The sequence below is a fragment of the Aspergillus mulundensis genome, assembly GCF_003369625.1.
Source record: "Aspergillus mulundensis strain DSM 5745 chromosome Unknown scaffold_4, whole genome shotgun sequence".
In the NCBI taxonomy this organism is placed as follows: domain Eukaryota; kingdom Fungi; phylum Ascomycota; class Eurotiomycetes; order Eurotiales; family Aspergillaceae; genus Aspergillus; species Aspergillus mulundensis.
This window is the reverse complement of record NW_020797892.1, coordinates 753,043-775,095: the sequence shown is the minus strand read 5'-3', so window position 1 is coordinate 775,095 and position 22,053 is coordinate 753,043. Positions and strand designations below refer to the sequence as shown.

Genomic DNA, 22,053 nt, shown 5'->3' with positions numbered 1-22,053 from the left:
TTACAGAAAAGAAGCTGTTTCAATTATGGGCCAATCAAGTACCACACAGCTCTGAAACTTTGCTTGATCAAGATTATAATACTGGCTGGCGCAGCAGGAACATGGTCGTATTCCCACCGATTAAGTACTGACAGACTACTTTCGGTAGTTCTGATGCCAAGTATAATCAGGATTTTCCGTCAGTATCGCCCGCAACGCGTCTCGAGGCCTTGTGGGCGCTCTCCCAAGGACCTCGCGCATGAGCGGATGCGTGGTACGTAGCTCTCCTTTTGCAATGTCCTCCCACCAAGTCGAAACCATCTCAAAGAATGCCCTCGGCTTTCGGCCCTGATCGCTTGCGCTATTCACTCGCACATATTCCTCAGGCGAGACGATTTCAAACTTCACCGCGCGCTTTGTGGTCTCATTGATGATGTCCACGACTTCTTTAGCCGTGATTGTTTCTTCGGCTGTAAACAGAACGATCTGGTTCTCGTATCCACCTCGCAGCATAATTCGGGCGGTTGCTTCGCCCAGCTCCGCCCGTCGAGTATATGCTATCTCTCCGTCCGCGGGAAGTGTCACGGCTGTACTATCAGGGTACCAGTTCATGAACACGGGGAAGGCTTCTGTATACACGCCCTCTCGGATTGACGTGTATGTAATACCAGATCTATGATCGTCAGATGTTTGCAATGGCGATAGCGTCATGAAGAACGTACTCTTTGAGAAGTCTTTCCGTGGTCAGGTGAGCCTGCTGAACAGCGGCCTTGGAATCGTCTGAGAAACCACCAAAAGCAAGAGATGTGTACCAAACCTGGCTTTGTCAGTACAGTAGCCTCAAGATCGCAAGTAGAATCGACGTACGTGCTTCACACCTGCCCTCTTAGCAGCATCTATAAGTCTCCAATGCTGTTTATCCCGCCTGTCGTTATCAAACGTGTTTGAGCTTACGAACAGCAGATTATCGACGTCGCGTAACCCTGAATCAAGCGATTCTTGATCATCGTAATCAACGTGGCGGAAGGCGATGCCACGGTCTTCAAAGCGCGCTCTGTTGGAGGCTCTGGACGATGCTGCGGCATATTCGGAGGCAGAGACATGGTTCAAAAAGTAGTTGAGCACCTGCTCTCCGAGGCCTCCTGTCGCACCGGTGATGAGATATTTCAGAGTCATTTCGGAGGTGGTCTGCGGAACTGGTGAACGGCTGAAATGGAGTGAGAATAATCAAGGTATTGCGTGAGAAGAACAGTATGGGTCGTAATATTTATACCAGGCCCAATCGGAGACGCAAGTTGCGGACACTTAAGACATGGCCATATGAAGGCTCATCCATGCCTGCTGCGTAATAGGGCCATAATAGGGCCATTTATAAGCACCGGCATGATTCATCTCTCCGCAACCTGTCCGAGAGCCCGCTGTACGGAGTAGCCTAAGCCTAGTTGGGATTGCTCCGTCTTTTTACGCTCATTTTTTGCTCTTTGATAAATGATCGAGGTTATAATGCCGCACATTAACAGGGGCTACCCAGAGTTGACTGACATCGTGGACATCGGACAGGATTGTGTCCGATCTCGTTGCCGTCATTAACCGAGCATACTACTGTCATAGACAGCTTGCATTCCGATGGTTCAAGTAAACACAGAATCATAGCCGTACAATAGGAGGTGATGTCAAGGTCATGGTGATTTGATGTGCCAGGGACATTAGTAATCAAAAGATGCGGGGACTGAGTCATGTGACTACAAATTCTCCGACTTTTTGAGATTCGCTTCGTGGGGAAAGACAACATCAACGCTCGCAATGGAAGTGTGTTCCTGGCGGTGGGAACCAGGATAGTTTCAGCACAATGTCGTCCAGCAAGTCGCACTTTGTGGACGATGACAATGTTGTGCAAGACGCGGAGCCGCTGACCGAAAAGCAACGAAAACGGAGAGCTAATCTCTACGATGCTATCGCCGGTAGGTAGCTTTGGGGATGAGTTACCGACTGCGTACTAATATGTCTAGGCCGTGTCAACTCGCACGGATTTATATCCGCAAAATCCTACGCCTCCAAGTACCGCGATACAGCATCGTCCAGTAGCCGCCCTATCCCGCCTGAAGAGGTGCTGTTCCGTCGAAAGGGCATGCCCGTTCGCTATGAGGAAACCGATACATACTTTGCGCACGAGTCGCTGTCATCTGATCGACCGCTCCCCAGCTCTGAGTTGTTAGAGGCCATACACTCCTATACCGCGGACTTTTACGACCAAGCAGTTAGGCCAAACGGCCGCGCCAACCACTACAGCATGAATGGGAGGTCTTTGATGTTCATGGGCATACTTTTGGAAGAGCTGGCAAGAGAGTCGCTTGGAGAGACGGGCGATCTGGCATTAGTTGAGGGAGACACAATGCCCACAGACGACGAGGCCACTTCGAGACCCAGAAAGAAGGGGCGTAAACGAGCCACCAGCCTCAGCAGCATGTATGCGAGCTCAGGCGAGGACTTGGATACTGTGGTCAAACGGAAGAAGCGGAACAAAAGGCCCAGGTTGACCCGCCGGACATCTACTACGGACATCGACACGGAGGCCGAAGACAGACGGTAAAAGCTCGGAAATCGTCCTGGACCCGCTTTGAACATGCAACTACCTGGACAACGAGACCACTTTCGCGGCAAACCATAACAGCGGCGACCAACTGGCCTGACTTTGGTTCTTGGATATTAGCCGCACCGGATATCTTGACCTCATAATTCTGATGAAGTTTCAGCCCCGCTAGGGGCGTTGGCAGACTAAAGCTATGTCAAGCCAAAGCTTGTCAAAGGCGGCACCGGCATACAGCAAATGTGCCATGGGAATCATTTTGGGTCTAGCGACATACGACCTTTCCGGCCACGCCTGGCTCTAATATTATTAAGTTCTCAACGACTTTGTGATCATTACTCTTGGAGATCGATGAGTGATCACATCACGACCCTTTTCCCATCAGGTATCCACATTCGCTTTTCCGAATTGGCCTTGGTCCGGTGACCCTGGCGGCCTGGCCCCAGCACTGGGGCCAATATGCCAGAGCCTAGACGGGTCAAAGTTTGACGGACAAATTCTAAGACACCGACTAACCCCCACGGCCGCAAGCGCTTACGGCTTACGGGACTTCGGCCGGCTGCCTTACGGAATGTTGAGAATAGTGCATATGCAGAAGCCCGACTTTGTCCGGGGCTTGACACGTCCTCATCTCATCCCATTCTTGTTATTGCTGGGCCTCTCTAATTGGACCACAAGATGACTTCTTTATCCAAGTTCAAAGGCCGTCCCAAAGTAAAGGGCATGAAGGAACATATAGCCTATACGTGATTGCCAGTGAAATATGACTGCTAACTTTGGATCGTTTACTCCAAGAACTAAGTGTAAACGCGTTCAGCTCGTCACTTTGACTGGAAACTGTAGTTTCGCAATACTTCTGGGATTTCCCCCACCAAAGGCTTGTCTTCCTGAGGTTGGCTGCCAGTAGTGAAGGTGCTCATGATTTTGACTGCTTTACATTGCCAAGACCTCGAGCTGCACTCAACACCAAGTCACCAACCCAACACATCTTCAAGATCTCTAGACTCTAGGCCTCCTACATTCTTTTGCATTTCAGATTGCTCAAACTTTCCTACGATAAACAACGCTGTTAGACTTGGTCTGGCCCTCACCTATTGAATCCCACGGCCTCTAATTCGCTGTTCTTTCTCATATCCTCTAAGCGCTTTGTGCAAGTCACAAAGGACTCGACCCATAAGTGGCCGCCACAATTCGTCACTATGGTACGTGTCGTCTCACATTCCCAAATCTGCCATAGCACCAGGGTCTAATATTACCGTCGGCTATAGCCTCCGAAACTCTCCAAGAGTGCCAAGCAAGGCTTGATTGTCTCACATCTCCGCACCTCACGGACCTGTCACACGCTGAAGGACCTCGAGAAGATCCTCCCCTCGGTAGCCTCGATCAACGGCATCCAAGTCAAAGAGTATATCCAGGAACTCACAGATGATGGCAAGATCCGTGTGGAGAAGATCGGAAGCGGCAATTGGTATTGGTGTTTTGGTGGGGATGAGAAAAAGGAACGCGAAAGGCAGTTGGCTCAACTCCGGAAGGATGTGGAGCGGGTCCGGGCAAGCTGTAAGCGAGCCGAAGCGGAATTGGCCGTGCGCAGAAAGGAGAGAGACAAAGAGCTGAAGCTTGGTGGTGGTGAAGATGAGTGGAATGAGCTGATGGCGACAAAGAAGGCGCTGGAAGAGGAAAGGAATCGCTTATTGGCTGAGTGGACGGCTATATCTACTACTGGGGAGGGAAAAGGAATGGGCCAGATGAAGGAGGAGATCGAGGAGTCTCGCCAACAGGCGCAACAATACACGGACAATATCTACGTGCTGGAAGAGTATGTCCGCAAGCTGACTGGCGGAGATCGCGAGGTGATGCAGGCGGTGCAGAGGGAATGCTACGGGGACGAGTACGTGGAGGGGGAGGGCCTGCGAGAACTGGCCTGGTCGACATGATTAATATAAGTCGCAGCCTGCACGAGTCAAGACGAGTCTATTGTCGGCTAGTGAGTGCTGGACTTATCATCGTTGCAGCAGGCGTCATTGTTACCTAAAAACTGAGATAATCCGCTGGGAAAGCTTCGCCATACGATAAGACTAACAAGAGAAGAATGGACATGTCAAGTCTGGTGATCGCTGTCATCCTGGATCGTGATTCTTAAAGCGCGCCTCGACTCGACTGAGGCACAAGTGGAGGCGCCGAGCCCCGAACTACGCTGGGCCCAAGAGAAGCTTGACTGCCACCACGCGGATTCTGTTGGCCTTTCCCCTTCTCCGCCTGCTTATCGCGAACTCTTCTCTCTCCCAACTCTCTTGTTTCCGTGTCCTCGAGGCTCCTCCCCACGTCCCCTATTTCCTGTCTTTCGCTTTCCTACTCTTGCTGCCTTGTCACTCTGAACCTCTCGACCTCGACCTCTTTCCCAAGCTGACGACACTTTCCTCCGTCTCTTTCCGACGCTTGCCTCCTCAATCCAGCCCCCCTCCCTCGCCGCATCACGGCCCAGTCGCCTCGTGTTCGCGCCGACTTACGACAGATTTCCTGTCTCGTCTGGTAGTAAAGGACGCTCACATCTGATATAACTTCCTCGTCTTCCGGAGCACCGCGTGAAATGATGCCGACCTGTCATCTCGACTCCTGATTCCTGCGCCCTCCCTTCCTCCCCGTGCATTCCTTCGACTCCCCCTCTTTCGCTTGTCGCTGTGTGAAACAATTCCTCAAACTCCATCGCACTGTGGGCGAGTCTGGTCTGGGTTGCGCAATATAAAAACTTGAACCACGGTCTCGTGTCCGAGTGCTCTGGTTGTGCTCGGACTACGGCTTTGCGCCCGACGGCCAGATCGGGTTCTACCTGTCGGTGGATTGTTGGAACGGAGAATTTTGACTTGCATCACCCTCCATTCCTCCTCCCTTTGCGATCTCGTTTCTTGCCTCCAGAGCCCCCTTGCTTTGCCGCGTTCTTATCGACGTACTAGCATTGGCCTTTGTCACTTGGCTCACTCCAACCGAGAACTGTCACCGAAATCACCAACTCCGCCCAGACGCCGACCGACCTATCTTCCGCCGCGATCATTCCTCAACCTTACGCTCCTACCGTTGACTTCCGGTGATATTGTGAAGCCCTCCGCTCTTTGATGGTTAGGGCGAGGTGCTCCTGTGTCATGTCCGCCAATCCTCTTCCCGCCCAAACCTCTACCTCGCCGCTCGGTCGGAATCGCTCCTCTCTTCTGTCCAAGTTTCGTTCACAGCTCGGTCAACGCAATCGCGCTATAACCGATTTCTACATCGAACCCGATGACCCTTGGCGATCCTATTTTCCCGGCGATGTGATTAAGGGAACGGTGTCTCTTACGGTCGTCCGGCCTGTTCGCATCACACATTTGGTTATCTCTTTGCATGGAATCGTCAAGGTATTCAAAAATAATGTCCCAGCGGGTGAGAATCCCCCAGATGTTGGGTCTCTGGGCCCTGGGCGCGGGCGCCGAGGTGCTGAGTACTTGGGCAATGGCGTCGCAACATTGTTCGAAGATGAGGTGGTCCTTTGTGGAGAAGGTCGTCTCAAGGAAGGGATCTATAAGTTCCGATTCGAGATGTCCTTTCCCCCATACGCATTACCTAGCAGCATCAGCGTATGTTAACTTCGAGCTTTGTCTGCGGCTATTTTCGCTAACATCACATGCAGTTCGAGAGAGGCACTATTTCTTATATGCTTACGTCCACCCTGACGAAACCCACAACCATAAATCCGACTTTATCATGTCGGAGGCGCATTAACCTTCTGGAAAGCATTGACATTGCGGGCTTTCCGGCACCCAAGCCTCGAGTAGTAACACTTGAGCCCATCTCCAAGCGCTCAAAACAAAAAGGGAAAACAAAGCCGCCAGGATCCGATGCTCCTGAATCTGCGTCACTGGAGCCGTCGGCAAGCGGGGGAATCGCCGTTCCAGAACATCGCCCTCCTCTCAGTCCAGCACCCAGCAATGTTAGCTCATCTAGTCGACTAAGCAACAGCAGCCAGAGCTTTCAGATCGTGACGGATCCGGGGTCGGCCGCCAGTAGCGGTGCTCGAAACAGTGAGGGCCGGAGCATCACCCCCTCTGTTGCTGATGGGATAATCACTGCTAAGGCTGAAGTTCTGCGCGCTGGCGTGCTGCCGGGGGATACATTGCCCATAAAAATCACCATCAATCACACAAGACAAGTGCGCAGCGCGCACGGCATCATAATTACTCTCTATCGGTCAGGCCGCATCGATCTCCATCCTGCCATCCCGATGGGTTCCACTGCGAATGGGAAGAAGCTAGTCTACGAGGACTATTATCCGCGTTCCAGAACAGGCTTGGGTGGTCTAACTATTGGCACCTCCAGGGCCAGCAGCACTTTTCGGAAAGATCTGTCGCAGACTTTCGCGCCCTTAATTGTGGATCCAACGACCCTGACGGCCGATATCAAGACCTCAATTCGCATACCCGAAGACGCTTTCCCCACCATTACTCGCACGCCAGGTAGTATGATCAATTTCCGTTACTATGTCGAAGTGGTTGTTGATCTGCGCGGCAAGTTGACATCTCCGGAGCGTTTCCTCCCGCGATTCAACCTCGTTTCTTCTGGTCGCAACTTTTCCTCAAATGGCAAAGTAGTGCATCCGGCGGATACGAGTGGAAGCGCTATCACGGCCAATTGGGGTGACAACATCCTAGATACAGACCAGATTCGTCGTGAGAAGGGGGTCGTTGCTGTAGTTTTCGAGGTGGTTATTGGGACGCAAGATACGCAGAGACGAAAAAGTGAAGCCCGGCGCACATCCTCTGCTGCGGATGTGACGGACATTCAACAGCCCGTTGAAGACGGAGAATTCCAGCCCTCTGACACCCAGGGCAACACAGCTGGTCCGGAGCCGGAGTACGCTCCACCGGAAAATGCTGAATGGAGACCGGATCAAATGCAATGGCCAGACTACTCGGATCACTCGCACCCGGATCAATATCCATTCCCGCCAGCGGACATTCCGAGCCCCCAACCGGATGAGCCGACTGACGAAAAAGCACGACTGCGGCACGCCGAACGAATGCTCCTGCCTAGCCAGCCACCGGGAGAGGAGGCTGGACCCTCTTCAGCGGCGGAGGCTGCAATGCCCACCGCTCCCGTACTGCCGGACGATGACCAGTTGAACGACTACCACCATCTTCCATCGCCCGGTGTAAATAGTATGAATGGGATGTCACCAGCGTTGATGTCAGCCGAGTCTGTGCAGACGGTCATTGCAGGAAGCAGCTCTGCGCCTCTCGATAGTCCGTCGAGGCCAAGTGAAGATGATAAGCAGGAATTGGAGCGCCAGCGGCTAATGATGGAAGCCAGTGCGCCAAATGACCCGGACGCCGGTCCTAACGAGCATACGGATGATGGGCCAAGCGCACCGGTTTTCCGTGATGATGATGATGACCAGCAGCTTGTAGGAGGAGCTGCAAATGGGGATGAGCTTTTACCACGGTATCAGCGGTGATATCGTGATATCTTCTCTCATGTCGAATTGATTTGCTATGCATTCAGCGGAGATACCACATTTGTTCTATTTCGTGCATTATTATACCACCTTGAGCAGCTGTACAAACCTTCTATGTATATCTACTAGCATAGGGATGATTTCAAATCGACTAGTCCGGAATAGCTGGAGATAAGCGTATTCTTCCGCAGTTAAGCCGAGAAGGCGCGCGGGTGGCTTGGCATCATCCAGGCGACACTTTTCCACTTCATCCCCTCCGCAGAAACTCAGCCCGGTTCATAACTTCCCTTCTCTGAGCTGTCGACTCGTCCTCTTCTTCATCCAGACAAGCTACAACGCAACCTACCACAATGGCACTCCGCTACGGGTCCTTCGCGACCTTCCTGATAGTATGCCGTACGTACCCAGACACAACACAACCCATTCTTACCCCGATGATTCGCGCAGCAATTCATTCATCCCTATCGCATCCATCCTCTCAAGCTCGCAGCAAACTAACAATGCGAACAGCAACTAGCTTCTTCCTCGGCATAATCTTCTCCCTCTTCCCCTACGACTACCCAATCCTCTGGTCCACCTCGCCCACCGGCTCAACCGCCTACGACTCCCTTGAAACGCACCTGCGCCTGCTCCACGCCTCGCCGCCTCTGATCCCGCGTATCCTCCACATCGTGATCTTCTTGGGCCTGGCAGGCCTCATAATGAAACTCTGGCGCCCCTCCGAATCAAACATGCTCTTTGACGGCGCCTCGCTCGTCCTCTACGCCTGCGGAATCACAGTGTACGTCGCGAACATCGTCAAGGGGCTCCGTCTTGCTAGTGGAGGCGTGTACGGCGCGGAATTGGCGGCTAGCGAGGAGGACGTCGGGCAGATTCTTGGACGCGAGGATAGTCTCAAGGTGCTCAGTGCGAGTAATACGATTCTTGCGCTGGTTTTGGTTGGTGTTCTTGTGTTGCAGGCGGGGCAGTGGTATGCGGAGCGCAAGGATGCGCAGGAGGATGAGTCGTTTGCGGCGGTGAAGGGGGAGGGGAAAAAGGGGGCTACGGCTGCTGCTAAGAAGAAGGCGAACTAAGTTGGGCTCGCTACGTTTATGCAGGGTCATTGTTATGGATGATTTTTGATAGGGTGTAGGGTAGAGTCAAGAAAAGAGATGGACATGGTATCTACTTTGATTGTTCTATGTACATGAGACTTTCGACTCGATCATGTTTTATTGGTGAACATGGGGTTTATGCCAAAATGCTGTCGGGGGAATCATGCGGTGCCTTATTGGCACCGATTATATAACGAGACGAAGCAAAAAGAATGATGCTGGGACATAAGAAACGTAAGGGTTCGTGGTCACATATGCAGGCTTTCGGGGCTGAATGAGAAAGGACTCCGTGGGAGGTCCGGTGATCTCGGACTCAATGCCTTCGCGAAGAGATCTTCACCGGAATCAGAGCTTGATCCCATGCTGGGCGCAATTGTGCCCATCGAGGAGAAGCCGCTGTTGAAGCCCATGTTCTGCTGCGCCTGGAGCGACTCCGGAGGATAGTGAGCTACCGTCTTCACGGAATCTAGGCTGGGATTTGAGGTTGGGTTGGAGCGCGGCGCAGGTTTCTGAAAGCTGTGAAATGAATTGAACGAGGAGACGGCGACGTCGGGGGATTGTGGGGAAAGTAGATGCGATCCTGATCGGTCAGCCAAGTTACAAATATAGAGTGCGCATGTGTGCCAAGTACCTTCTGCTGTGGACAGCTCGCGCTGGCCTGTCTGCAGCTTGAGACCCCGCAGCTTTTCCCCGAGCTTCCCCCCAGCATTGGGCGATACAGGTGTCGCAGGTCCCATTGGATAGTTCGGGTCCTGGTTCTGAATGGAATTTTTGTGCGCATCGGGCCCCAGTCCGAAATTGGTCTCAATCCACTCCTTTTCTTGTAACGCCATGTGGAAGGCAATCCCCTCCACGTTGTTCAGCGATTCCTCACGGATCTCCTTCTCCAGCACCTGTACCCGTTTCTTCGCCCAGATGGTGTGCAATACCCCCTTCTTGCCAGCGGATCGACCGTCTGCCCCGAGCTCTGGCGGAAAGATAGCTGGGAGCGGATTCAATTGTATAGGGTTCGGTTTCTCGGAGGACGCGGAGGACGCCGGCGGATTGTAGGATAGGGTTACCGCAGGCGGGATTGTGACATGCGGAAGTAGCAAAAAGTACAATCGTCGTGTATTGTTGCTGGTCTTTTCGTCCGCTGGAAGAACCGCTTTCTTGCCCTCCCATTCCACGTTCCATGAGCCACCGGGAGGACATGAAGACCGACTCCAGTCATCATCTTCCCATTCGACCATCAGAATCTTGGTCCCATCATTGCCCTTGCCTGCCTCGAATTCGAAGCGGGCCAGAGCCGTGATGGACAGACTGCCACGTCCCCCGCGCGGGGTCTCAAGGGAGGCAAAGTCGCTGTCCGGCGTAAACGGAGTCGGTAGGGAGTGAGCCATGGCGAGATTCAAGAAAAGGATGGGGGTGAAGGAAGAAGAAAAGAAACGAAAACGGGGCTTTTCTAGAATAGGAAACAAGCCAGGGGGGAACAGTGCACTCAAATCAAGCCAACTGAGCTGGAGGCTGCATCTGAAGAGTTGGCAGTGGTGAAGGGCAAGGCTGGAGTCCAAGGAGGGGAGGAAATCACGGGACGAGGCGGGAGAGCTTCTGCTTCGACTTGGACTTTCGGTCTTCGACCCTGACTGATGTTGTTATTTATGGATACCGCGACAATCATTTGAGGGGTCCGTGGGTTCTAATTATAGATTTCTCTTGGCGCTCTTTCCTCTCACCCAACACCCCGAGTACAAAGGCGTTACTATCCCCAGCCCAGTCCAGCAGCTCCAGCTTCTTCGCACTCATCATCGCGAATCATTGCCCCCGCGGCACGTCAGCTGACATGAGGTGTCTGTCCGGACCAACCCAGCTTGAACCCATTTCCCGATGATACTGAAAGAATCAGGCTTCGAGAACCGGGTGGCGGTGAACCGACAAAGACAGCTTTGCCGGAATGTCTTACCAGTCTGATTCAACCTTGCCGGCCCTGGGATGCTGGATAGAGTATGGATCGCAAATGATTCCAGGATTTACAGTGCCCCGGCCTTGAGGCTCTTTCGGTGGTTCTGTGCCGCCATTCCCGGTCTTGACCAAGTTCCAACACACCAGCAGCATAATCGATCATTCGAGACTCCCGGATACGGCCGCATGGCGCAGATGCTGAAAGAAACGGTGCTGACTGACCTTGGATTGGATTAGCCTCGTCGTACTTGTCCCACACAGTTGCCACCGGTGCATTGTCCGAAGCCAAGCGCTGCTGCCTGCTCCTCAACCAAACCCTGCGCGAGGCCAGCCTTACATGTGCTCGGTCATCGGAATTGGAGAACTCCGAGCTTCAAGATGCTGGGATAACAGTCACTGTTCAAGAGTGAGAGCAAAACTTGTTTCACGGCCTGGCCAACGACAGGCCTTTCAAGCGCTTGAACATCCTGGACTTGGAAAGATGGTTCAGCGAATGATACCAAGTCAACACAAGCTGATGCATCTGCTTCCAACCGAGCTTCACTCGACATCCTCTCTGTCAACCAGACCGCACAAACTTGATAGCTGGCGAGCCTTGATCAATTGACAAGGCTATAAACACCTATTGGCTAAGGATCATTCCCGTGCTGTCAACCGCTGGCCACTCATTGTTAATTCTACTCTTCTGAAGTGACACCAATGCAGCTTTCCTGGCCGAACTGGCTCTCTGGTTGGCTGAGTGACGTCCTGCATCTCGGGACGCGCCCACCGACAATAGCATCCCAAGGCCAGAGCACTTCCTTCGGTATACACAAGTTTTCGTCTTGAAAATCACCAATGCTCCTTGTCCTTGGGTACAACCATGTTGCCCGGCTCGCCTTGACCACGTCACGCATGATCCGTTCCCCTTTAGAAGACGTTACATGACTGATCCCCTTGCGGAGAGCAATACTCAACCACTACTGCACGTCACTCTCTAGACTGAGGCTAGACATGACCTGCTGACTGTGCGCAAAGTATACCCCTCATTTTGAAAGCACAAACGTACGAGATGTGCATCATCTGGGACCCCGAGTAGCGCTGCCCATTGCACTACTCATCGAGAGAACTGAATATCAGCTGGAGTAGATCTGTATCACAGTTCAGATTCTGCAAGAATCTGACAATACTCCGTCCTACAGAATTTCGTGGATAGATCGCCGGAAGAGAACGTTCTGGCTGGTGGGCGAGGCTGGAGACATTGCAAAGTTCCACTGGGGTGTGCGATCACGGCGTCAAGAAGGGCAGTCAGGGACTCAGGGTGTGATGAGATGCATCTGCATAACCTTTCTGAATCCTTCACACTGCGCCAAAGTCTCAGCTCGGCGGCAATTTTCTTCACAAGATCATTACTGACTACTACGGGCCGCCATAAGATCTCTTACTTTTGCTATCTAGCTAGCATACAGCACGAGAATTGGTTTCCCAGAAACCCAGGCAATCATAGCATCGAGAAATCTTTCAATACCCACTGCCAGCTGGTGGTAGTACGTAACTATGCAAGTGACTCGAGACTCGACTCTGAACAACGGTTGGAGCCTGGGGCACAGTATCCTCAGTTTAGCGCCCACCTTCCGAAATGACATCGAACCCCACGCATTCTCCACACCCGCATCCAATCGAAGCATTAAAAAGACATAAGGAGGGGGAGACAGCATGGATCCATCAAGACAGCAGGGCCGCTCAATCCAAAAGCGGAATAGCGCCGGCGCTTAACTACAGGTGCCACGATGCCCATTGTCCTGGATAAACTCTCATTGGTCTGTCCCTTGACCGGGGTGTTGTTGATGGAGGGGATCTTCTCTTCTCAGTCTCATTCCGGCTGTGATGTAGGGATGGCTGAAGAATGCTGAAAGTTGGTGAGTGGCAGTATGCAAGACTGGAACTTCCCAGAGCCCCGTCAGGTATGTACGTACGGTAAGCATAATACAGTCCCTGACAGGAAGCACTTACCACCAGATCCCAACTAAGTGGATGGGTTATTTTTGGCGGAGCCTGAAACAACCCTACGCACCCCTATCACATCGCCATCTCCGTCCAAACCACTCTGAAGCAATCACAGCTCTGCGCTGAAACTGTTTTAAAATAGAAGGTTGCAGCGTTTCAGACCTTGGCCTATCTATCTGATGTTCGCGTACGGGCCTGAAGAACAGGGGTCAAACTGGCAGAAGAGTTCATCTCCGATGGAAGCTCGTCATTACAATCGGTAATGATGCTTCATCCACGCGCCTTGTCGCCCAATCGCAGTCCTCCGGCGACAAGTTCCACCCGCGATGGATGGACTATGTAGAGTGCAGGAATATTTGCTTCTGGGCTATGAAAACAGGGAATGATCAGCGAGAGGAACTGGAAGGGAGGGGTCAGGCACGGACAGAATTGTCTACCTTACCTTACTCCGTATAGATTAGAGTTGGATGTTGTTCCAGCTCACAGGAAGGTTTGGAGAAGGAGAGGATCTTAAAGTTTGATTACTGCGGTCCCGCTTGGTATTACAGAACGGTGTATTTTACGCGAGTATGGGCCTTCCCACTATAACGGGGGACTGACTTTGCGCGGCCAAGTCTACGGAGAACACTGATTGACTCTGTCTACCTAGAGAAAAGTAGGGCCTGCCTTGTCATCGCCCCGTCAAGCCCAAGCCCGATTCCAGTACACAGTCCCCGCCCGCCATCCACCTAACTAACCTCCAACCCACCACCTCCCATGCCTCCAGGCAGCAACGAGCAAAAGCATGAGATCACTGGCATGGCTCGACTCCCCAGAAGCTCGAACCGGAGAATCTCGGGTCATAACATACATAGATCACCCTTCCTCGAAAGCTGCGCGAATCCCCCACAGCCGACCCAATCGCAATGTATACCGGAATGCCGGGAAAGCCGGTCCTTTGTTAATCGCAGGATCAAATATCAGGAGATCGGCAATTAGTTTAATGATATGATCAAGATGTGGACACTGGAAGCAACTGACCGAAACTTGGAAGGAGGCACTGCAACTGATTGCTTCCTTGCCCCTGCGTCAGTGTCTGCGTCAGCATCAGCGTCAGGTCAGCCTTGAGCCTCTGGTGTGAGATGAGCTCTCAGCTTGTAAGGTGGTGGGACCATGGTAGTGAGTGAGACTCACGAAGTGGACTTACGTACTTGGGTTGAACTGGGGACTCTGATAGGGTTGTTGCCTTTTGTGATTGATGTGGAGAGTCAACTGTGTCTTTCTGAGTCTGACATGTGCGGCCTGATTCTTTGGTTCATGGCTTGGGTTGGCTTGTTTGCTGGTCAGCTTAGAGTTATTGAACTGCTGCATTGATGGATGTCTACGGAGTAAGGTGGTACTTTCTTGGGACGGGGAAGAGAAGAAAGTGGTTCTTCAGGTACCAATAGTAGACTACATGTCAGCTAATATGTCCGTGCAAAAACGTGGGTTGCAGCGCCTCAGCGCCAGAAATTGGTTCTAGATTATTATTTATGAGATAAATATTGACAAAAGAAAGAGAAAAGGACCGGGTTGTGCCCGCGCTGAATACCAGCATTCCGAAACTCCGCACACCAGACCAGTAGGACGCCTGAACAAAATCGAGATACCCAACCAGTAAACTAAAGGAAAATTATTTCGACTCCTTATTATCATGGCTGTGCTTTCTTCGCTTCCCCTTTGGAGGCGCATCCAGTTCCGTTGTCTTGTAGGTGATGGTGTGCGTGATTACATGTCGCACACTCATCTTGTGGTTGGAGCTTCGAGGATTTGCGCTCCGGGGGGAGTCGAGGTAACGTAGTCTCCAGTCTATTGGAGAGTAAGGAGTGCGAGCAATAGTAGCGCTCCTAGGTCCTGCGCTGCGAGGTCCAGCACTTCGTAGTGGCTCCGCCGAAGTTGGTGAGTACCTAAGCGCCGGCGGGATGCGCAGCCGGCGCAGGTTGCTCAACTCTCGCCGAGGACAAGGTGGGGCAAGAGGGTTCAGAGGAGGCAGTGATGCCGTAGCTGATCGCGCTGACTCATTGAAGTTGAAGCTGCCACTGACTGCGCTTGAGGGCTGTGATCGTGCAGAGTGAACGTTGTGACGGTCGAACTTGAACTTGGTAAAGTCGATTCCTTCAGCGCTCGTCGGGCTAGAGAAGATAGGCGTGAAGGCTTTCAAGAACTCGGTGTACGCGGCAGGAGGGGTGATAGGAGTTGACGAGCTGTCCTCGTTCTTTCCTGAGCCAGCGCTCGAGTCTGTATGAAGTTCGGAGGGGAAGGTGATGTTGCTGGGTGTTTTAAGGGGAGGGAGGACGGGTTTGATGGAAGGCATCTTGAATGTTGATCGAATAGAAGAGAGATGATGTAACGAAGGTGGGCTGTCCAGGAGTACTTTAGGCTGACAATGCACCGAGTTGAGTTGACGTATATCGTGGGCGTGGAAGTATGCGAACGAGAGTATAGAGATATAGACCACACAACGAGAGCGAAGGGTCAGAAGGGGATGGACAGGTTGAGAAAGAGGACGCAGAGATGCAAGAACAAGTTCGAGTAGACGGTCTCTCTGTTGAGCCTCACTGATCAGAGGAAAGAGAGGGGAGGGAGGGCGCAAAGGAGGAGGAGGCCGATTGATTTATTTATCTGGAGATGGTGGTGACTTCACTGCTGGTATTGATACCGTCACGCCGTTTAATACAGTACAATGACCGATCCTGTGTAACAGCTTCTGTCAGTGTCACGCCCTAGACTCAACAAGGCTAGCGCCATCACCCTTAGCTCGAGAGTGCGCGGCTGCAGTCGAGTCTCTGCACAGTGCACTCTCTCCACGCCGACGCTCTCCCCGCTCATTGCTCGTCATGACTTGGACTGAACTCACCGGATGCAAGAGGCTGAATTTCTCGTCTGGAAGCCTGCTGAGGTGGTGCCAATTGAGGGGTCAGACCGGTGTGTAGGTGTCTTGCCGCGTCACCAATCACAACCAAGCTCAAGCTCATCAACAGATGACGGTGATGAGGCGAAGAGAAACTGAATCACTCCTGGAGAACAGGGTACCAACGAGGGGCTCGAATAATCTTATATCTCTAACTCCTCCCAGGGGTCTGATACCGCTTGTCTATCATCCAAGAATCCCGACAATTCAAATCCAACAAGCTTAAGCTAGATCCTCCGCTTGTCGCGCGCTTTGGGGCCAAACACTCAATCATAGGCCAATTCCCCTTTTCTTGCTTTCGCCTCCACCATCACACAAGGGAGACAGCTGTTCCTTCCGCTTCATGAGCCACTCAGGATCCAGGCATTCTCTGACCCTCATGGTACGCGGGCTGTTGCCGCGCATGGCTTCCTTCACGAGCTTAAAGGCCCAACCCTGATACCGAAAGCCGACCTCTCCAAAATCCTCCTTTGGCACTAGATCGGCGGGCTAGCCTCCTGAGACTTGACAATGCTGTTGGCTCCTCCATTTCCATGCGTTTTCTAGCCCGGCGGTTGGCGCTGGTCAAGGCGGATTCATGCTCCTTGGTTCGCCCCTTAAAGGATGGCGCCCCCAATCCTGTAAATTGGTCGGGCGGCTATGATCATCCTCAGCGCTTACAACTCGCCATCAAACAACTGCCCACGAATGAGTATTCCGGACAATTGCTGAAACAAGGAGTCGCTCGTATAGTTGCCATGCAACAACCCTTCTTGCAGAGCAATGCATTTCTGCAACGCTAGCTCTCTGTTTCTCACCTATCATACCGTTGCTTTACCTGCTGTCCCAGACAGCCTGCTTCTCAGCTACTCCAGCCTCTTACATAGTACTACCTTATTCACGCATGTTTGGCTCGCTCATTCGTGCACCATCACCGTTGGTTTGTTATGCGGCCTCGTTTTCGCGCCTGTCTCAATCTATGTTCTGCACTGAGCCGACACATGGTTGTATATTAAACGCTCACGAGCCCCGTCGCCCAATTCAGCTCATCCTTGGTTCAGCATTTGAGACCACTCAGACTGCACTCTAGCCCAACAAGCACGGACGACATCGAATCCTTTGTTGGCATGGCTTATAGGGTGCGACCCAAAGCTCACCTTTGAACAATCAGTCTCAACTCGGATACTGAGGTCCAGCTTCTAGTGGAGAATATTTTCTGTCATCTCTATTCCTGGGGAACTACTGTCTGCTAACAAGCTACTTTAGCTATTGCCTGCAACAGTGGTCTTGGCCAACGCACGAACTTGCTAGTCCGCTAGGCTTCCCTTTGAATCCGGTATTATACTCGAGCGGAGAGGTTTAGTTTGTTGGTTCAATTGTCCAATATACCGCAGTATTGCTGGAACCAACACCACCCGCGATGCCCAGGTCTCTTGCGCGGTCCGATCACCAACCAAAGATTAGGAGCTCTTGAGATCTGTTCACGCCACCTCCCAGTCCGCACCGAACGAGGTAGCAATGACCCGGAGGCTGCATCCATATCTTGTTCTGAGCTCAACACTACTCCTTACATATGGGTCATGGCGCCTTTATGCGGCATGCGAACGAGAATACGTGGCTGCATAGGTCGTCGTAGCCCGCCCCCCTTCGCTGGCTTAGTTCTCTTCGAGTGGGTAGACAGTATCCCTGTATTACCCGAGAAGATGCGGCGAGGAACGCGCATTTCAAAACTCAAGTCTACGCAGGAAACACAAATCTACGGAAACCTCGAGTTCAATCTCAATGCACTAAGTGCGTGCTCGCATTACGCTCTCGCAGTTTGGCTGTACCTTGCGGGCCTTGCTGCTATCGCAACTAACGAAAAGCGCTCGTTGTACCAAATGTGCCTCAAGCTTTCTTATCTACTTACCAGTCGTCATCAGCTCGCTCCTTCCTTATTTGTGTGGTATCCTCAAACGGAAGGAGCTCCTGATCGTACCTTTCCCGACTCCATGAAAGTCAGTATCCGCTTAGGCAGGTGCGATCCAGTACCTGCACATTTGACAACCGAGGTGCGAGTCTAGGTACATCCACTCAGACTGGTTTCCTTTCCAAACGAAGCACATCCGAGGAATGGGTTGGGCTGGGCAGGTATGGCCCCAGCTGGCAGAAAGTCGAGTAGTATGTATACCAAGTAAGCGATGCTACGTTCCCTGCGGGTGTTCGTTCACATCACACGATCTATCAACGAGGGAGCTCCCTTGATCGAGTCCAGTAGTTAGCCCACCAGTACAGTACTGAACGAACGCCGTATTTCGTGACAGACAGATAGCTACTATAGATGTGGCCGGAAGAAAACGAAAGGAGGGGCAACGGCGTTGAAGGAAAGACGTAGACTAGAGCAGAGCAGTCCGCTGCCGTGCGGTGCCCGTAGGCGCTAGAGGCTCATGGACATGGACATGGTCATGGTTGGCGGTTGGCAATGCATAGTGCTCTAGCTACTGTATGTACTACGGACGCGGCTGAACATGAGACTCGACGGCCCATGCCAGACGAGTAGCGACACGCCGACAGCCAACCATACAGTGAATGCGAATCAGACTACGTGCCCATTGTCGGAGCCGTTGGGCAGGTGTGCAGGAGCGGCGGAGGCTGAGGCGCGTCAATGCGCTTGCGCGAGTCAGAGTCATTGATGGATTGCCTTTGAGTCTGAGGTGCGGAGTAGAAGGCGTGTATTGACTGGAACTAATGGGCTGAGTCTTGGGTGGACAGACACTAAAGGCTCATTGACTCTAGCCAGAACACTCCATTCGCCGACGAGATAGCACTGATACACTAGATACAGACATGAGACTATAAAACGCCATCTAGCGAGTGTGGAGGATCGATAGATAGTAAACCAGCCAATCCAGATAACACCAGCCCCAGAAGAAAATCCATTCCAAGAAAAAAAAAATCCAGCTGACCAGGTCGTAGTCCAGTCGCGGCAGTAGGGGTCATGAAAACATGAATCCGTAACCCCGTAGGAAAGAAAAAGAAAAAGCACCGATAACGCCGCGTAAGTTTCCCTCATTATCCAGCCATTGGTGGATAGAAGATTGAACGTGTCCCAGTAGTTAATCCCCAAGGGAGGAGTCGCCTCGGCATAAGGGCAAGGTTTCGAGGCAGTTTCCCTGACCTGCAGTGAAATATCAACGAATTTCAAAACGCAATGGGTATATAACGAATGATAGATTATTCGAAACAAGCTCGAATGCGAAAAAATATTTCCCCCAAATGAGCGCAGGTACAAGCCAGCTTGTACGAGGTCCCATCGAGGGACCTCCCGACGCGATGAGATACAATCTCATTGAGAAGCGAAGCAAACGTATTCGTGATACGTTCAGAATCAAAGAAGAAGGTAGTTCCAGCCATTTTGCTGCATGATGTCCCGCCAGTGGGGCTTTTTGGCTTCTTTCGTCGTCCAGCTGATCTCGCTCTCCTTGGGGGAACTGGGGGGCTCGTCCTTGACAGGGCTGGCGGTTTGTGAGGATGATGAGGAATTGTCTTCTAGGCTGCTGCATTGTCCGGCGAATTCGTCGGTAACGCGCCATACTTCCTGCAAAACTCGGTACATACGACCGAAGCTCCCGAGGTCAGCGTGTTCTGCGAGTGCTGCAGCTCGTTCCATCAGGACGGTGCGGAATTGGCAGCCTGGCGTGGAGTATACACCTGCAATAAACAGTGGCCATACGAGCGAGCGATCGAATCCGTCTTGGCCCGAAGGGATGTATTGGAGAGTGTTCGCGAGGGCCTGAACCAAGTTGATGTTGCTGGGCTGGTTCGCTTCGAATCCGGGGACAAGGCTGCAAAGGTAAATTCGGGCAGCAATGCGGAAGACGGCAGTCATATTCTTGGTTAGAATCTCGGGGCGGAGTAATCCTGTTGTTGCCGAGAATGGGCTCTCCATGATTGGGTCGGCGGGTTCAGTAAATTCTAGCTGTTGCCCAAGAGCCGAAACGTGAGAGCAAACTTGCATCTCATCAACCCTCCCATCAGCCTTCAGAGCATCCAGGCAAGCAATTTCTGAGATGAGGTACATAACGCGGTCCTCGCACCCCATGAGCTCCCGCAGGCCCAGAGACACGCCACCCAGGTGTTTTGATCGGTAAGTGTGGGCGAATTCCGGCGTCCTTCGATACATCGTGGAGCCGAGAATATCAATCCAAGCCGTCAAGGTCATGCTGAATGGTGGCAAAACGTACGGGTTCGGCGCATCTGCAGTGAGACCGAGTCGTTGCACTAGGTTTGCAGCTGCCTGAAAATGGTCTAACCATGGGATGTCCGGAAGATAGTCGTCGGCGGGTCCCACTGAGGAGTGGAAGAAGATCATGGCGAGGGTAGCATCGAGAATTTCCTGATGTTCTGTGTCATCTCCTAAAGCTTGACATAATTGAGAAATGGCCTCAAATCGATTGCGCATGATATCATGGTCGATCTGTTCCCCCGTGATTCCTTCGGTTGTCTTCAAGTGGATTGCGGCGACACTGAGGCAGCAGTGAAGGTAGCACTTGTTGGTCTCAAGAGTTTGAAGGACGGCCTGTGCGCGCAGGTGCCCTCGTTGATGGGCCTCGAGAACCGGAAAGCTCACTCTCAAGACGTTGTGGATAAAGTGCTCGAGAAGCGGTCGGTCGTGGTCGCTGACGGGTATGTTCTGCAGCATATCATATGTTTCTGGGAATGCCGTTTGATCGCAGAGTGCAGGGTCAATTCCTGGGAGAGCTGGAGCCCGGAAGTACTCGTCATGGAACCATTCATCGCCCGGGAAAGTAGGAAGAGGCGCATTCAGTTGAGGCGGCGCGAAGCTACTGAAGGTCGAAGATATTGAATCATGGCGCAGTTGAACATCATTGACAAATGTCTGGCGTTCCGTCTTGACGTCTACCTCATAAGGATACTGCTGTGCGTAGATGGTTTGGCTCATGGCGGGTGTTGGAAACTGGGAGGCGAACATGTCGTAGGATGGCTCCGGGAATGGGCGACCATATTCGAATTCCGGGGACGTTGGTGAGTTGGCTGCCAAACTCCGTGCGTGAGCAGCAGGATCTGTCATGGGCCGGTTAGATGGAAAGGGGAGTATGGTAGGAGTCGTCCTACCTATGGCTAATGAGCCATTGCGCTCGTTCATCTTTGTTTGCTTGATCTTGTTCTTGATCCTTTCCTTGTGCATCTTTCTTTGCTCCGCATTACCCCACCAGATCGGGCGTTTATATTCGCATTTTACGCAGAGGTTGCTGCAGGCTCCGCAGGAGGGGTGTTTCTCATCGCACTTCTTCCGCCGAAGACGACATGTGAAGCAGCCTGTTGGGGAGCCAACCTGTTAGATGCACCTCCTGGATATGCTGGGCAATGATTGTCTTACCAGAGCGTGACCGCTTGTGAGACTTAGTAGCTCCCTCTGGTTTTGGGGTACCCTCACTTCCCGAGGACGCTTGAGACTCGGTGGCTCGCTTTGCAGCGGCGCTGGCCTTCTTTCTTGGTGCTGCTGGCATCTTGCTTGGTTACCGCTGATCTTCAAACTGTAACTGCGCAACAAGCTCGGGCGTAAGAAAAGCGTGACGGATCGTGGTCGACGGCGAGGTTACTGAAGACAATAGTAGACAGTAATATTAGGGTGCAAAGCTGGACCAGCAGCCTTGGCTATCTATTAAGTAGAATAAGAGAGCGTAAGGCGCGGTTGCCGAAAGACGAGGCGACTGGGGACGACGCTGGGAAGCAAAAGAGGTACGATCGCGGGATCGAGGAAGCTTTAAAGCTCGAGGGCGAATGCATGGTGTTTCTATTTTGGAATCCCAGATAGCCGAAGGGAAAAATGGGTGGTGGGAAAGGATTGGAGATCGACCGCTGGCTCCAAGTTAGTGTTGAGCAGGGGGACATGCATGCACACTAGAGAACCGGTGAGTTTAGCTTAGTTTGTTAGTTCCAACATTGTAGGCTAATTTTGGATGATTTTGGCCATGGGCGCCTATGCACTCTAGGGTCTTGATGCCGGCTGATTGGGCGTCATCTCCAGGTTAAGATGGCGGCTGGGGGGTTGATTGGTCGTGGATGTATCGCAAAT

The 22,053-nt window shown here is 52.4% G+C and overlaps 8 protein-coding genes across 8 annotated transcripts; 4 read left to right on the top strand and 4 right to left on the bottom strand.

Moving 5' to 3' along the window:
* Positions 1–135: 135 nt before the first annotated feature.
* On the bottom strand, positions 136–1,155 carry DSM5745_04800 (putative NmrA-like family protein; the record flags this gene model as incomplete). The annotated part of the gene is made up of 3 exons (XM_026746816.1): positions 136–652; positions 702–796; positions 847–1,155. The coding sequence occupies 3 exons, from the start codon at positions 1,153–1,155 to the stop codon at positions 136–138; spliced, it is 921 nt and encodes a 306-aa protein (XP_026604296.1).
* Positions 1,156–1,828: 673 nt separating this feature from the next.
* DSM5745_04799 (uncharacterized protein) lies at positions 1,829–2,569 on the top strand (the record flags this gene model as incomplete). The annotated part of the gene is made up of 2 exons (XM_026746815.1): positions 1,829–1,940; positions 1,989–2,569. The coding sequence occupies 2 exons, from the start codon at positions 1,829–1,831 to the stop codon at positions 2,567–2,569; spliced, it is 693 nt and encodes a 230-aa protein (XP_026604295.1).
* A 1,196-nt stretch (positions 2,570–3,765) lies between these two features.
* DSM5745_04798 (putative GAJ protein) lies at positions 3,766–4,500 on the top strand (the record flags this gene model as incomplete). Its single annotated transcript, XM_026746814.1, has 2 exons — positions 3,766–3,768; positions 3,835–4,500. The coding sequence occupies 2 exons, from the start codon at positions 3,766–3,768 to the stop codon at positions 4,498–4,500; spliced, it is 669 nt and encodes a 222-aa protein (XP_026604294.1).
* Positions 4,501–5,703: 1,203 nt separating this feature from the next.
* Positions 5,704–8,045, top strand: rim8 (pH response protein PalF; the record flags this gene model as incomplete). The annotated part of the gene is made up of 2 exons (XM_026746813.1): positions 5,704–6,171; positions 6,225–8,045. 2 exons carry the CDS (start codon positions 5,704–5,706, stop codon positions 8,043–8,045), a joined length of 2,289 nt encoding a protein of 762 aa, XP_026604293.1.
* Positions 8,046–8,395: 350 nt separating this feature from the next.
* DSM5745_04796 (putative secretory component protein shr3) lies at positions 8,396–9,118 on the top strand (the record flags this gene model as incomplete). Its single annotated transcript, XM_026746812.1, has 2 exons — positions 8,396–8,441; positions 8,556–9,118. 2 exons carry the CDS (start codon positions 8,396–8,398, stop codon positions 9,116–9,118), a joined length of 609 nt encoding a protein of 202 aa, XP_026604292.1.
* A 269-nt stretch (positions 9,119–9,387) lies between these two features.
* Positions 9,388–10,521, bottom strand: DSM5745_04795 (uncharacterized protein; the record flags this gene model as incomplete). The annotated part of the gene is made up of 1 exon (XM_026746811.1): positions 9,388–10,521. One exon carries the CDS (start codon positions 10,519–10,521, stop codon positions 9,388–9,390), a length of 1,134 nt encoding a protein of 377 aa, XP_026604291.1.
* Positions 10,522–14,717: 4,196 nt separating this feature from the next.
* DSM5745_04794 (uncharacterized protein) lies at positions 14,718–15,398 on the bottom strand (the record flags this gene model as incomplete). Its single annotated transcript, XM_026746810.1, has 1 exon — positions 14,718–15,398. One exon carries the CDS (start codon positions 15,396–15,398, stop codon positions 14,718–14,720), a length of 681 nt encoding a protein of 226 aa, XP_026604290.1.
* A 3,943-nt stretch (positions 15,399–19,341) lies between these two features.
* DSM5745_04793 (Zn(II)2Cys6 transcription factor) lies at positions 19,342–21,484 on the bottom strand (the record flags this gene model as incomplete). Its single annotated transcript, XM_026746809.1, has 3 exons — positions 19,342–21,038; positions 21,090–21,293; positions 21,355–21,484. 3 exons carry the CDS (start codon positions 21,482–21,484, stop codon positions 19,342–19,344), a joined length of 2,031 nt encoding a protein of 676 aa, XP_026604289.1.
* Between the last annotated feature and the right edge of the window lie 569 nt (positions 21,485–22,053).